The sequence below is a fragment of the Oncorhynchus keta genome, unplaced genomic scaffold (genome assembly GCF_023373465.1).
Source record: "Oncorhynchus keta strain PuntledgeMale-10-30-2019 unplaced genomic scaffold, Oket_V2 Un_scaffold_180_pilon_pilon, whole genome shotgun sequence".
Lineage (NCBI taxonomy): Eukaryota > Metazoa > Chordata > Actinopteri > Salmoniformes > Salmonidae > Oncorhynchus > Oncorhynchus keta.
In genome coordinates, this window is record NW_026290834.1 from 636,703 (window position 1) to 651,839 (window position 15,137).

General features: G+C 44.9%; 1 protein-coding gene and 1 long non-coding RNA gene across 2 annotated transcripts in view; one reads left to right on the forward strand and one right to left on the reverse strand.

The window, feature by feature from the left end:
* Positions 1-572: 572 nt before the first annotated feature.
* Positions 573-1,605, reverse strand: LOC127927850 (uncharacterized). The gene is made up of 2 exons (XR_008129242.1): positions 1,345-1,605; positions 573-900 (listed from the first exon to the last, which is right to left on the reverse strand). It is a non-coding gene; the product is annotated as an uncharacterized LOC127927850 (long non-coding RNA).
* An 8-nt stretch (positions 1,606-1,613) lies between these two features.
* Positions 1,614-15,137, forward strand: part of LOC127927849 (leucine-rich repeat-containing G-protein coupled receptor 5A-like) — a 123,697-nt gene continuing 110,173 nt past the window's right edge. Inside the window, exon 1 of the mRNA XM_052514568.1 lies at positions 1,614-1,974. Coding sequence (XP_052370528.1) covers positions 1,775-1,974 — 200 coding nt within the window. The 5' untranslated portion in view covers positions 1,614-1,774. The remainder of the gene's footprint in view (positions 1,975-15,137) is intronic.

Below are 15,137 nucleotides of genomic sequence, written 5' to 3' on the forward strand. Positions count from 1 at the left end.
TACACACACACACGCACACGCACACGCACACACACATACACACACACACACACACACACACACCTTTCCTCAAACTGTTACATTGCAACAAAAGGTTCTCTGTCAATAAGCCCCCCTGTAGGATAACAACACACCTCTAGTCTGAGTTGAACATCCTGTCAATAAGCCCCCCTGTAGGATAACAACACACCTCTAGTCTGAGTTGAACATCTCTCTCAACCGCTTCTTCTCCTAAAATTGACACAAAGTTGAGACTTGGCTGACGCCACCCACACAATAAAGCCTTTCCAGACACCGAAGTAGAGTTTGGTGTCAGCCAGACTATATCTGTATGCCTGGAGGTGTAGCTTTTAACTGAGATTGCCTCGTAGAGTTGCATCATTCCTCGGCGCGTCCTGATAAAACCTTCTTATCTCATATTACTTGAAGAAGGTGTTTCATGGCACTATGGATATATAGCTGATTCACTCCGCTAACCTGATAATAGACTGTGAGGAGCAGTAGTACAATGCATTCATTCATTCAATTCAATTCAATTCCAAAAAAATTAAATTAAATTCAATTCAATTCAATTCAAGGGGCTTTATTGACAGGGGAAACATGTGTTAACATTGCCAAAGCAAGTGAGGTAGATAATATATAAAGTGAAATAAACAATAAAAATGAACAGTAAACATTACACATACAGAAGTTTCAAAACAATAAAGACATTACAAATGTCATATTATATATATATATACAGTGTTTTAACAATGTACAAATGGTTTTAAGGACACAAGATAAAATAAATAAGCATAAATATGGGTTGTATTTACAATGGTGTTTGTTCTTCACTGGTTGCCCTTTTCTCGTGGCAACAGGTCACCGTGTTCTCCAGAAGCATTCACACCGTCCGGCACCCTAATAGAACCATGTTGTAAACACTTCCATGTCAATCATTGACAGTTCCTTCAGACATAATACTTTCTCTCAACTTGTTCTCATTACAGTGCCAACAGACAATGTTCATCCCACACGTTCTGTTGTGTTACAGCCTGAATTCAAAATGGATTCATAGGTTTTTATTCCCATTTTCCCACAATATCCCGTAATGACAAAGTGAAAATATGTTTTATAGATTTTTTTTTAGTTTTGTTCTTTGCATATTTCTTAAAAATAAAAAACGGCAATACCTCATTTACATAATAGTTTTAAATTCCGGCTGTAACACGACAAGATGTGGGGAAAAGTGAAGAGGTGAGAATACTTTCTGACGGCGCTGTATGTCTCAGAACTTTCTCAGTAGCTTTAGTCAGCTTGAGATTTGTGGTGAAATGTATAAGTCATTGCATGTGGAATACTGACATTTTTCAGAGCGGAAAAAATGCGAAGCTGGAGGATAATTAGCAGGCTACAGTACATGTGTATACTAGGAGCGATAACCGCGTGCGAGCGGTAGGCTTTACACGTTCCCCGTCCCGAGATCATTCACGCGCTCAGCTCCGCTTAGCTGCCTGGTTTTGAATGGCGTTGACTGACGTCACGAAACGCGGCACACTGGTGAGGCTGTTTAAAGCTGTGAAGCATTTCAGGATGGATCTCAGAGAATAGGAACAGAGGGACACGCTGTCTGAACTACTCCATGCGCTCCAGACAGAAGGCTTGATACATCGACACCATACAGACAGCCGCAGACTGAGAGACTTGGAAGGACTTACTGAAACGGCGGCAAACTCTTATTTAATTTTTTTTCAGCACCTTTGATTTATTTTTTTCCTTCTAAAAAACGGTGGAGATGTTTCATCCCCGTAAAGTTTTAATCATCTTATTACTGGTGGTCGCGGAATGCGGAGCGATATCGCAGATGGGGGCTCAGGTCGGCGACTGCCCGTCCCGCTGTCACTGCGAGGAGGACGGCATGCTTCAACGTGTCGACTGCTCGGATCTCGGGCTCACGGACATTCCAGCCAACCTTAGCGTCTTTACTTCTTATCTGTAAGTCTCATTTTGTCTATTTTGTCCTTCGTGAGCGGTGAGAACGGGGCACCTGTGCACTTGGCACGGCACGGACTTCTAGCCTACTAACTAACCAACTAGGAAAGAGCGCTTGTTTTCGTGCGTCTCTCTCTACTACATTAATGAAGACTAGTCAACTTTGACAGACATGAAGCCAGCCTCGTTTGGTCTCGGCTCGCAGAGAGAGTAACGTGCAAGCTGTTTTCCAAATGTTAACCTTCACGTGGTACTTGTCAGGCAAAGAAACTATGGATAGGATTTAGTTGCATATAGTCTACATTTATTTGCGTGTTTGGTTTGAATTTACACCAGATGATTTTGTATGCCATTATAGATTTACAAATATTTACAAATATTATTGAAAAAAAGCACTATGTTACAGATTTATTTAACGAGGCAAGTAAGTTGAGAACAAATTCTTATTTTCAATGACTGCCAGGGAACAGTGGGTTAACTGCCTTGTTCAGGGGCAGAACGACAGATTTTTACCTTGTCAACTCAGGGATTCAATCGAGCAACCTTTCAGTTTTTGGCCCAACACCTGCCTCTAACCACTAGGCTACCTGCCTCTAACCACTAGGCTACCTGCCTCTAACCACTAGGCCACCTACCTCTAACCACTAGGCCACCTACCTCTAACCACTAGGCCACCTGCCTCTAACCACTAGGCCACCTGCCTCTAACCACCAGGCCACCTGCCTCTAACCACTAAGCTACCTGCCTCTAACCACTAGGCTACCCTGCCTATAACCACTAGGCTACCCTGCCTCTAACCACTAGGCCACCTGCCTCTAACCACTAGGCTACCTGCCTCTAACCACTAGGCTACCTGCCTCTAACCACTAGGCCACCTGCCTCTAACCACTAGGCCACCTGCCTCTAACCACTAGGCCACCTGCCTCTAACCACTAGGCCACCTGCCTCTAACCACTAGGCCACCTGCCTCTAACCACTAGGCTACCTGCCTCTAACCACTAGGCTACCTGCCTCTAACCACTAGGCTACCTGCCTCTAACCACTAGGCTACCTGCCTCTAACCACTAGGCTACCTGCCTCTAACCACTAGGCTACCTGCCTCTAACCACTAGGCTACCTGCCTCTAACCACTAGGCTACCTGCCTCTAACCACTAGGCTACCTGCCTCTAACCACTAGGCCACCCTGCCTATAACCACTAGGCTACCTGCCTCTAACCACTAGGCTACCTGCCTCTAACCACTAGGCTACCTGCCTCTAACCACTAGGCCACCCTGCCTATAACCACTAGGCTTCCTGCCTCTAACCACTAGGCTACCTGCCTCTAACCACTAGGCTACCTGCCTCTAACCACTAGGCTACCTGCCTCTAACCACTAGGCTACCTGCCTCTAACCACTAGGCTACCTGCCTCTAACAACAATGGCTCAGGCTACCCTGCCTATAACCACTAGGCTACCTGCCACTAACCACTAGTAAATGCTACCTGCCTCTAACCACTAAGCTGCTACCTGCCTGTTCTAATACTAGGCTACCCTGCCTCTAACCACTAGGCTACCCTGCCTCTAACCATGGAGTTGTTTGTGGCTACCTGCCTCTAACCACTAGGCTACCTGCCTCTAAGTTGTTTGTGTTGTCGTTAAGGCTAAACATGTTTAATCAATGGACAATACCAGTTGTTTTGTCCATGTTTGTGTCATAAGTTGTTTGTGAACTCCAGGGAGTTGTTTCAATCATGGTGTTGTCGAACCCAGTTGTTTGTTTTATCCATTTTTAGGGAGTTGGGCCACGTAACCGACTACAGTAAATTAAAGTTGTTAATGCTGATTGTTTGTTTTCTTATGGAGTTGTTTGTGTTGTCTGTTCTAGGGAGTTGTTTGTGTTGTCTAGTTGTTTGTAATTAAATGGGAGTTGTTTGTTCCTCTATTTTCTTATGGAGTTGTTTGTGTTGTCGTAGGGAGTTGTTTGTGTTGTCGTAGGGAGTTGTTTGTGTTGTCGTATGGAGTTGTTTGTGTTGTCGTAGGGAGTTGTTTGTGTTGTCGTAGGGAGTTGTTTGTGTTGTCGTAGGGAGTTGTTTGTGTTGTCGTAGGGAGTTGTTTGTGTTGTCTTAGGGAGTTGTTTGTGTTGTCGTAGGGAGTTGTTTGTGTTGTCGTAGGGAGTTGTTTGTGTTGTCGTAGGGAGTTGTTTGTGTTGTCGTAGGGAGTTGTTTGTGTTGTCGTAGGGAGTTGTTTGTGTTGTCGTAGGGAGTTGTTTGTGTTGTCGTAGGGAGTTGTTTGTGTTGTCGTAGGGAGTTGTTTGTGTTGTCGTAGGGAGTTGTTTTGTTGTCGTAGGGAGTTGTTTTGTTGTCGTAGGGAGTTGTTTGTGTTGTCGTAGGGAGTTGTTTGTGTTGTCGTAGGGAGTTGTTTGTTGTCGTAGGGAGTTGTTTGTGTTGTCGTAGGGAGTTGTTTGTGTTAGGGAGTTGTTTGTGTTGTCGTAGGGAGTTGTTTGTGTTGTCGTAGGGAGTTGTTTGTGTTGTCGTAGGGAGTTGGTTGTGTTGTCGTAGGGAGTTGTTTGTGTTGTCGTAGGGAGTTGTTTGTGTTGTCGTAGGGAGTTGTTTGTGTTGTCGTAGGGAGTTGTTTGTGTTGTCGTAGGGAGTTGTTTGTGTTGTCGTAGGGAGTTGTTTGTGTTGTCGTAGGGAGTTGTTTGTGTTGTCGTAGGGAGTTGTTTGTGTTGTCGTAGGGAGTTGTTTGTGTTGTCGTAGGGAGTTGTTTGTGTTGTCGTAGGGAGTTGTTTGTGTTGTCGTAGGGAGTTGTTTGTGTTGTCGTAGGGAGTTGTTTGTGTTGTCGTAGGGAGTTGTTTGTGTTGTCGTATGCATATCTTCAGGTCTTACAATATTATTAGAACATCTGAGTTTTTATCCCATGTAACAGAAACAGAACATCACATTTTAAATATATATAATAATTATTATCAGCTGATTTCAGAAACACAACCCACATGTCAGCCCCATGTTTAGTCTAGTTGCCCTGATCCTGACCCAGCTACTTATTAAAAATAGATTTTAAAACCTACATTCCTGGTGGTGCTGGTTCTCTCTATATTCCCCTGTCATCTATGACAGCAGGACACATAGAGATTTCACAGCTCCCCAGGAATAGCAGGCTCACTGCATGGCATGGAGAGCAACAGTATATCTGGCTGCCAAGCTAGCACACCGTCCTGGCCCGACCAGGACCAGCTCTCAGTATGGACCAGCCTGCCTGGCCCTGCATCGCTGGCATCAGACAGACAGGCATATCTTGATGTTTCACAAACCTCAGAGGAGGAAAGATGAGAGAGCTGGTTGGCCGCGCTCGCTCTCTTCCTCTCTTTCTCTCTCTCGTTCTTCCTCTCTTTCTCCTTCACCCGTTTATTCCTCTTTTTCTCTCTCTTGTTCTTCCTCTCTGTCTCTCTCTGTCTCTCTTTGTCAGTAACACCAGGAACAGTCCTGTCTGAGGTGTTGAGAATTCTGTCAAAAATAAATCCAGCACTTTGTCTCACGAAGTGGCGGCTGGGCAGCGCAGACAGAAGAGGGCAGTTAGCTAGAGCAGGTAGAAGAGGGCAGTTAGCTGTAGCAGGGCAGCGCAGACAGAAGAGGGCAGTTAGCTATAGCAGGGCAGAGCAGACAGAAGAGTGCAGTTAGCTGTAGCAGGGCAGAGCGGACAGTAGAGGGCAGTTAGCTGTAGCAGAGCAGCGCAGGCAGAAGAGGGCAGTGAGCTGTAGCAGGGCAGAGCAGACAGAAGAGGGCAGTTAGCTGTAGCAGAGCAGCGCAGACAGAAGAGGGCAGTTAGCTGGAGCAGGGCAGAGCAGGCAGAAGAGGGCAGTTAGCTGGAGCAGGGCAGAGCAGACAGAAGAGGGCAGTTAGCTGGAGCAGGGCAGAGCAGGCAGAAGAGGGCAGTTAGCTGTAGCAGAGCAGCGCAGACAGAAGAGGGCAGTTAGCTGTAGCAGGGCAGAGCAGGCAGAAGAGGGCAGTTAGCTGTAGCAGAGCAGACAGAAGAGGGCAGTTAGCTGTAGCAGGGCAGCGCAGACAGAAGAGGGCAGTTAGCTGTAGCAGAGCAGAGCAGACAGAGGAATGCAGAGCAGACAGAAGAGGGCAGTTAGCTGTAGCAGAGCAGAGCAGACAGAAGGGGGCAGTTAGCTGTAGCAGGGCAGAGCATACAGAACAGGGCAGTTAGCTGTATCAGAGCAGAGCAGACAGAAGAGGGCAGTTAGCTGTAGCAGGGCAGAGCAGGCAGAAGAGGGCAGTTAGCTGTAGCAGGGCAGAACAGACAGAAGAGGGCAGTTAGCTGTAGCAGGGCAGAGCAGAGCAGGCAGAAGAGGGCAGTTAGCTGAAGCAGGGCAGAGCAGACGGAAGAGGGCAGTTGGCTGTAGCAGGGCAGAACAGACAGAAGAGGGCAGTTAGCTGTAGCAGGGCAGAACAGACAGAAGAGGGCAGTTAGCTGTAGCAGGGCAGAGCAGAAGAGGGCAGTTAGCTGAAGCAGGGCAGAGCAGACAGAAGAGGGCAGTTAGCTGTAGCAGGGCAGAGCAGAGCAGGCAGAAGAGGGCAGTTAGCTGTAGCAGGGCAGAGCAGAGAAGGTTGAAGAGGGCAGTTAGCTGTAGCAGAGCAGAGCAGGCAGAAGAGGGCAGTTAGCTGTAGCAGAGCAGAGCAGGCAGAAGAGGGCAGTTAGCTGTAGCAGAGCAGAGCAGACAGAAGAGGGCAGTTAGCTGTAGCAGGGCAGAGCAGACAGAAGAGGGCAGTTAGCTGTAGCAGGGCAGAGCGGACAGAAGAGGGCAGTTAGCTGTAGCAGGGCAGAGCGGACAGAAGAGGGCAGTTAGCTGTAGCAGGGCAGAGCAGACAGAAGAGGGCAGTTAGCAGAGCAGAGCAGACAGAAGAGGGCAGTTAGCAGAGCAGAGCAGACAGAAGAGGGCAGTTAGCTGTAGCAGAGCAGAGCAGACAGAAGAGGGCAGTTAGCTGTAGCAGGGCAGAGCAGACAGAAGAGGCCAGTTAGCTGTAGCAGAGCAGACTCTTTTAAAGCCTCGTTTCACTTCCTTATGTCTGAGGTATTCTGATGGTGTTAAGGACCGTGCTTCAATTAGCATTAGATTAAGTATATGTATGTATGACATCTGTTGTTCACTACTTCTATAAGGAAACATTAAGCCTGCCATACAAGGCTGATGTGACAGTCCTTCTATAGGGAAACATTAAGCCTGCCATACAAGGTTGATGTGACAGTCCTTCTATAGGAAACATTAAGCCTGCCATACAAGGCTGATGTGACAGTCCTTCTATAGGGAAACATTAAGCCTGCCATACAAGGCTGATGTGACAGTCCTTCTATAGGAAACATTAAGCCTGCCATACAAGGTTGATGTGACAGTCCTTCTATAGGGAAACATTAAGCCTGCCATACAAGGTTGATGTGACAGTCCTTCTATAAGGAAACATTAAGCCTGCCATACAAGGCTGATGTGACAGTCCTTCTATAGGAAACATTAAGCCTGCCATACAAGGTTGATGTGACAGTCCTTCTATAAGGAAACATTAAGCCTGCCATACAAGGCTGATGTGACAGTCCTTCTATAGGGAAACATTAAGCCTGCCATACAAGGTTGATGTGACAGTCCTTCTATAGGAAACATTAAGCCTGCCATACAAGGCTGATGTGACAGTCCTTCTATAGGAAACATTAAGCCTGCCATACAAGGCTGATGTGACAGTCCTTCTATAGGAAACATTAAGCCTGCCATACAAGGTTGATGTGACAGTCCTTCTATAGGGAAACATTAAGCCTGCCATACAAGGTTGATGTGACAGTCCTTCTATAGGGAAACATTAAGCCTGCCATACAAGGCTGATGTGACAGTCCTTCTATAGGAAACATTAAGCCTGCCATACAAGGTTGATGTGACAGTCCTTCTATAGGGAAACATTAAGCCTGCCATACAAGGCTGATGTGACAGTCCTTCTATAGGGAAACATTAAGCCTGCCATACAAGGTTGATGTGACAGTCCTTCTATAAGGAAACATTAAGCCTGCCATACAAGGTTGATGTGACAGTCCTTCTTTAGGAAACATTAAGCCTGCCATACAAGGTTGATGTGACAGTCCTTCTATAGGAAACATTAAGCCTGCCATACAAGGCTGATGTGACAGTCCTTCTATAGGAAACATTAAGCCTGCCATACAAGGTTGATGTGACAGTCCTTCTATAGGGAAACATTAAGCCTGCCATACAAGGCTGATGTGACAGTCCTTCTATAAGGAAACATTAAGCCTGCCATACAAGGCTGATGTGACAGTCCTTCTATAGGGAAACATTAAGCCTGCCATACAAGGCTGAACAAGGTTGATGTGACAGTCCTTCTATAGGGAAACATTAAGCCTGCCATACAAGGCTGATGTGACAGTCCTTCTATAGGGAAACATTAAGCCTGCCATACAAGGCTGATGTGACAGTCCTTCTATAGGGAAACATTAAGCCTGCCATACAAGGTTGATGTGACAGTCCTTCTATAGGGAAACATTAAGCCTGACATACAAGGTTGATGTGACAGTCCTTCTATAGGAAACATTAAGCCTGCCATACAAGGTTGATGTGACAGTCCTTCTATAGGGAAACATTAAGCCTGCCATACAAGGTTGATGTGACAGTCCTTCTATAAGGAAACATTAAGCCTGCCATACAAGGCTGATGTGACAGTCCTTCTATAGGAAACATTAAGCCTGCCATACAAGGTTGATGTGACAGTCCTTCTATAGGGAAACATTAAGCCTGCCATACAAGGTTGATGTGACAGTCCTTCTATAGGAAACATTAAGCCTGCCATACAAGGTTGATGTGACAGTCCTTCTATAGGGAAACATTAAGCCTGCCATACAAGGCTGATGTGACAGTCCTTCTATAGGAAACATTAAGCCTGCCATACAAGGCTGATGTGACAGTCCTTCTATAAGGAAACATTAAGCCTGCCATACAAGGTTGATGTGACAGTCCTTCTATAGGGAAACATTAAGCCTGCCATACAAGGTTGATGTGACAGTCCTTCTATAGGGAAACATTAAGCCTGCCATACAAGGTTGATGTGACAGTCCTTCTATAGGGAAACATTAAGCCTGCCATACAAGGTTGATGTGACAGTCCTTCTATAGGGAAACATTAAGCCTGCCATACAAGGTTGATGTGACAGTCCTTCTATAAGGAAACATTAAGCCTGCCATACAAGGTTGATGTGACAGTCCTTCTATAGGAAACATTAAGCCTGCCATACAAGGTTGATGTGACAGTCCTTCTATAGGAAACATTAAGCCTGCCATACAAGGCTGATGTGACAGTCCTTCTATAGGAAACATTAAGCCTGCCATACAAGGCTGATGTGACAGTCCTTCTATAGGGAAACATTAAGCCTGCCATACAAGGTTGATGTGACAGTCCTTCTATAGGGAAACATTAAGCCTGCCATACAAGGTTGATGTGACAGTCCTTCTATAGGGAAACATTAAGCCTGCCATACAAGGCTGATGTGACAGTCCTTCTATAGGAAACATTAAGCCTGCCATACAAGGCTGATGTGACAGTCCTTCTATAGGAAACATTAAGCCTGCCATACAAGGTTGATGTGACAGTCCTTCTATAGGGAAACATTAAGCCTGCCATACAAGGCTGATGTGACAGTCCTTCTATAGGAAACATTAAGCCTGCCATACAAGGTTGATGTGACAGTCCTTCTATAAGGAAACATTAAGCCTGCCATACAAGGCTGATGTGACAGTCCTTCTATAGGGAAACATTAAGCCTGCCATACAAGGTTGATGTGACAGTCCTTCTATAGGAAACATTAAGCCTGCCATACAAGGTTGATGTGACAGTCCTTCTATAGGAAACATTAAGCCTGCCATACAAGGCTGCTGTGACAGTCCTTCTATAGGAAACATTAAGCCTGCCATACAAGGCTGCTGTGACAGTCCTTCTATAGGAAACATTAAGCCTGCCATACAGGGTTGATGTGACAGTCCTTCTATAGAGAAACATTAAGCCTGCCATACAAGGCTGATGTGACAGTCCTTCTATAGGAAACATTAAACCTGCCATACAAGGTTGATGTGACAGTCCTTCTATAAGGAAACATTAAGCCTGCCATACAAGGCTGATGTGACAGTCCTTCTATAGGAAACATTAAGCCTGCCATACAAGGCTGATGTGACAGTCCTTCTATAGAGAAACATTAAGCCTGCCATACAAGGCTGATGTGACAGTCCTTCTATAGGAAACATTAAGCCTGCCATACAAGGTTGATGTGACAGTCCTTCTATAGGAAACATTAAGCCTGCCATACAAGGCTGATGTGACAGTCCTTCTATAGGAAACATTAAGCCTGCCATACAAGGCTGATGTGACAGTCCTTCTATAAGGAAACATTAAGCCTGCCATACAAGGTTGATGTGACAGTCCTTCTATAGGAAACATTAAGCCTGCCATACAAGGCTGATGTGACAGTCCTTCTATAAGGAAACATTAAGCCTGCCATACAAGGCTGATGTGACAGTCCTTCTATAAGGAAACATTAAGCCTGCCATACAAGGCTGATGTGACAGTCCTTCTATAGGAAACATTAAGCCTGACATACAAGGTTGATGTGACAGTCCTTCTATAGGAAACATTAAGCCTGCCATACAAGGCTGATGTGACAGTCCTTCTATAGGAAACATTAAGCCTGCCATACAAGGCTGATGTGACAGTCCTTCTATAGGAAACATTAAGCCTGCCATACAAGGCTGATGTGACAGTCCTTCTATAGGAAACATTAAGCCTGCCATACAAGGCTGATGTGACAGTCCTTCTATAGGGAAACATTAAGCCTGCCATACAAGGCTGATGTGACAGTCCTTCTATAGGAAACATTAAGCCTGCCATACAAGGCTGATGTGACAGTCCTTCTATAGGAAACATTAAGCCTGCCATACAAGGCTGATGTGACAGTCCTTCTATAAGGAAACATTAAGCCTGCCATACAAGGTTGATGTGACAGTCCTTCTATAGGAAACATTAAGCCTGCCATACAAGGTTGATGTGACAGTCCTTCTATAGGGAAACATTAAGCCTGCCATACAAGGCTGATGTGACAGTCCTTCTATAAGGAAACATTAAGCCTGCCATACAAGGTTGATGTGACAGTCCTTCTATAAGGAAACATTAAGCCTGCCATACAAGGTTGATGTGACAGTCCTTCTATAGGAAACATTAAGCCTGCCATACAAGGCTGATGTGACAGTCCTTCTATTAGGAAACATTAAGCCTGCCATACAAGGTTGATGTGACAGTCCTTCTATAGGAAACATTAAGCCTGCCATACAAGGTTGATGTGACAGTCCTTCTACAGGAAACATTAAGCCTGCCATACAAGGTTGATGTGACAGTCCTTCTATAGGAAACATTAAGCCTGCCATACAAGGTTGATGTGACAGTCCTTCTATAGGAAACATTAAGCCTGCCATACAAGGCTGATGTGACAGTCCTTCTATAGGAAACATTAAGCCTGCCATACAAGGTTGATGTGACAGTCCTTCTTTAGGAAACATTAAGCCTGCCATACAAGGTTGATGTGACAGTCCTTCTATAGGGAAACATTAAGCCTGCCATACAAGGTTGATGTGACAGTCCTTCTACAGGAAACATTAAGCCTGCCATACAAGGTTGATGTGACAGTCCTTCTATAGGGAAACATTAAGCCTGCCATACAAGGTTGATGTGACAGTCCTTCTATAGGAAACATTAAGCCTGCCATACAAGGTTGATGTGACAGTCCTTCTATAGGGAAACATTAAGCCTGCCATACAAGGCTGATGTGACAGTCCTTCTATAGGAAACATTAAGCCTGCCATACAAGGTTGATGTGACAGTCCTTCTATAGGGAAACATTAAGCCTGCCATACAAGGTTGATGTGACAGTCCTTCTATAGGAAACATTAAGCCTGCCATACAAGGCTGATGTGACAGTCCTTCTATAGGGAAACATTAAGCCTGCCATACAAGGTTGATGTGACAGTCCTTCTATAGGAAACATTAAGCCTGCCATACAAGGTTGATGTGACAGTCCTTCTATAGGGAAACATTAAGCCTGCCATACAAGGCTGATGTGACAGTCCTTCTATAGGGAAACATTAAGCCTGCCATACAAGGTTGATGTGACAGTCCTTCTATAGGAAACATTAAGCCTGCCATACAAGGCTGATGTGACAGTCCTTCTATAGGAAACATTAAGCCTGCCATACAAGGCTGATGTGACAGTCCTTCTATAGGAAACATTAAGCCTGCCATACAAGGTTGATGTGACAGTCCTTCTACAGGAAACATTAAGCCTGCCATACAAGGTTGATGTGACAGTCCTTCTATAGGAAACATTAAGCCTGCCATACAAGGTTGATGTGACAGTCCTTCTATAGGAAACATTAAGCCTGCCATACAAGGTTGATGTGACAGTCCTTCTATAGGAAACATTAAGCCTGCCATACAAGGTTGATGTGACAGTCCTTCTATAGGAAACATTAAGCCTGCCATACAAGGTTGATGTGACAGTCCTTCTACAGGAAACATTAAGCCTGCCATACAAGGTTGATGTGACAGTCCTTCTATAGGAAACATTAAGCCTGCCATACAAGGCTGATGTGACAGTCCTTCTACAGGAAACATTAAGCCTGCCATACAAGGTTGATGTGACAGTCCTTCTATAGGAAACATTAAGCCTGCCATACAAGGTTGATGTGACAGTCCTTCTATAGGAAACATTAAGCCTGCCATACAAGGCTGATGTGACAGTCCTTCTATAGGAAACATTAAGCCTGCCATACAAGGCTGATGTGACAGTCCTTCTATAGGAAACATTAAGCCTGCCATACAAGGTTGATGTGACAGTCCTTCTATAGGAAACATTAAGCCTGCCATACAAGGCTGATGTGACAGTCCTTCTATAGGAAACATTAAGCCTGCCATACAAGGTTGATGTGACAGTCCTTCTATAGGGAAACATTAAGCCTGCCATACAAGGCTGATGTGACAGTCCTTCTATAGGAAACATTAAGCCTGCCATACAAGGTTGATGTGACAGTCCTTCTATAGGGAAACATTAAGCCTGCCATACAAGGCTGATGTGACAGTCCTTCTATAGGGAAACATTAAGCCTGCCATACAAGGCTGATGTGACAGTCCTTCTATAGGAAACATTAAGCCTGCCATACAAGGTTGATGTGACAGTCCTTCTATAGGGAAACATTAAGCCTGCCATACAAGGCTGATGTGACAGTCCTTCTATAGGAAACATTAAGCCTGCCATACAAGGTTGATGTGACAGTCCTTCTATAGGGAAACATTAAGCCTGCCATACAAGGCTGATGTGACAGTCCTTCTATAGGGAATCATTAAGCCTGCCATACAAGGTTGATGTGACAGTCCTTCTACAGGAAACATTAAGCCTGCCATACAAGGTTGATGTGACAGTCCTTCTATAGGAAACATTAAGCCTGCCATACAAGGTTGATGTGACAGTCCTTCTACAGGAAACATTAAGCCTGCCATACAAGGCTGATGTGACAGTCCTTCTATAGAGAAACATTAAGCCTGCCATACAAGGTTGATGTGACAGTCCTTCTTTAGGAAACATTAAGCCTGCCATACAAGGCTGATGTGACAGTCCTTCTATAGGGAAACATTAAGCCTGCCATACAAGGCTGATGTGACAGTCCTTCTATAGGAAACATTAAGCCTGCCATACAAGGTTGATGTGACAGTCCTTCTATAGGGAAACATTAAGCCTGCCATACAAGGTTGATGTGACAGTCCTTCTATAGGAAACATTAAGCCTGCCATACAAGGCTGATGTGACAGTCCTTCTATAGGGAAACATTAAGCCTGCCATACAAGGTTGATGTGACAGTCCTTCTATAGGAAACATTAAGCCTGCCATACAAGGCTGATGTGACAGTCCTTCTATAAGGAAACATTAAGCCTGCCATACAAGGTTGATGTGACAGTCCTTCTATAGGAAACATTAAGCCTGCCATACAAGGCTGATGTGACAGTCCTTCTATAAGGAAACATTAAGCCTGCCATACAAGGTTGATGTGACAGTCCTTCTATAGGAAACATTAAGCCTGCCATACAAGGTTGATGTGACAGTCCTTCTATAGGAAACATTAAGCCTGCCATACAAGGTTGATGTGACAGTCCTTCTATAGGAAACATTAAGCCTGCCATACAAGGCTGATGTGACAGTCCTTCTATAGGAAACATTAAGCCTGCCATACAAGGCTGATGTGACAGTCCTTCTATAGGAAACATTAAGCCTGCCATACAAGGTTGATGTGACAGTCCTTCTATAGGAAACATTAAGCCTGCCATACAAGGCTGATGTGACAGTCCTTCTATAGGAAACATTAAGCCTGCCATACAAGGTTGATGTGACAGTCCTTCTATAGGAAACATTAAGCCTGCCATACAAGGTTGATGTGACAGTCCTTCTATAGGAAACATTAAGCCTGCCATACAAGGCTGATGTGACAGTCCTTCTATAGGAAACATTAAGCCTGCCATACAAGGCTGATGTGACAGTCCTTCTATAGGAAACATTAAGCCTGCCATACAAGGTTGATGTGACAGTCCTTCTATAGGAAACATTAAGCCTGCCATACAAGGCTGATGTGACAGTCCTTCTATAGGAAACATTAAGCCTGCCATACAAGGTTGATGTGACAGTCCTTCTATAGGAAACATTAAGCCTGCCATACAAGGTTGATGTGACAGTCCTTCTATAGGAAACATTAAGCCTGCCATACAAGGTTGATGTGACAGTCCTTCTATAGGAAACATTAAGCCTGACATACAAGGCTGATGTGACAGTCCTTCTATAGGAAAACATTAAGCCTGCCATACAAGGTTGATGTGACAGTCCTTCTATAGGAAACATTAAGCCTGCCATACAAGGTTGATGTGACAGTCCTTCTATAGGAAACATTAAGCCTGCCATACAAGGTTGATGTGACAGTCCTTCTATAGGAAACATTAAGCCTGCCATACAAGGCTGATGTGACAGTCCTTCTATAGGGAAACATTAAGCCTGCCATACAAGGTTGATGTGACAGTCCTTCTATAGGAAACATTAAGCCTGCCATACAAG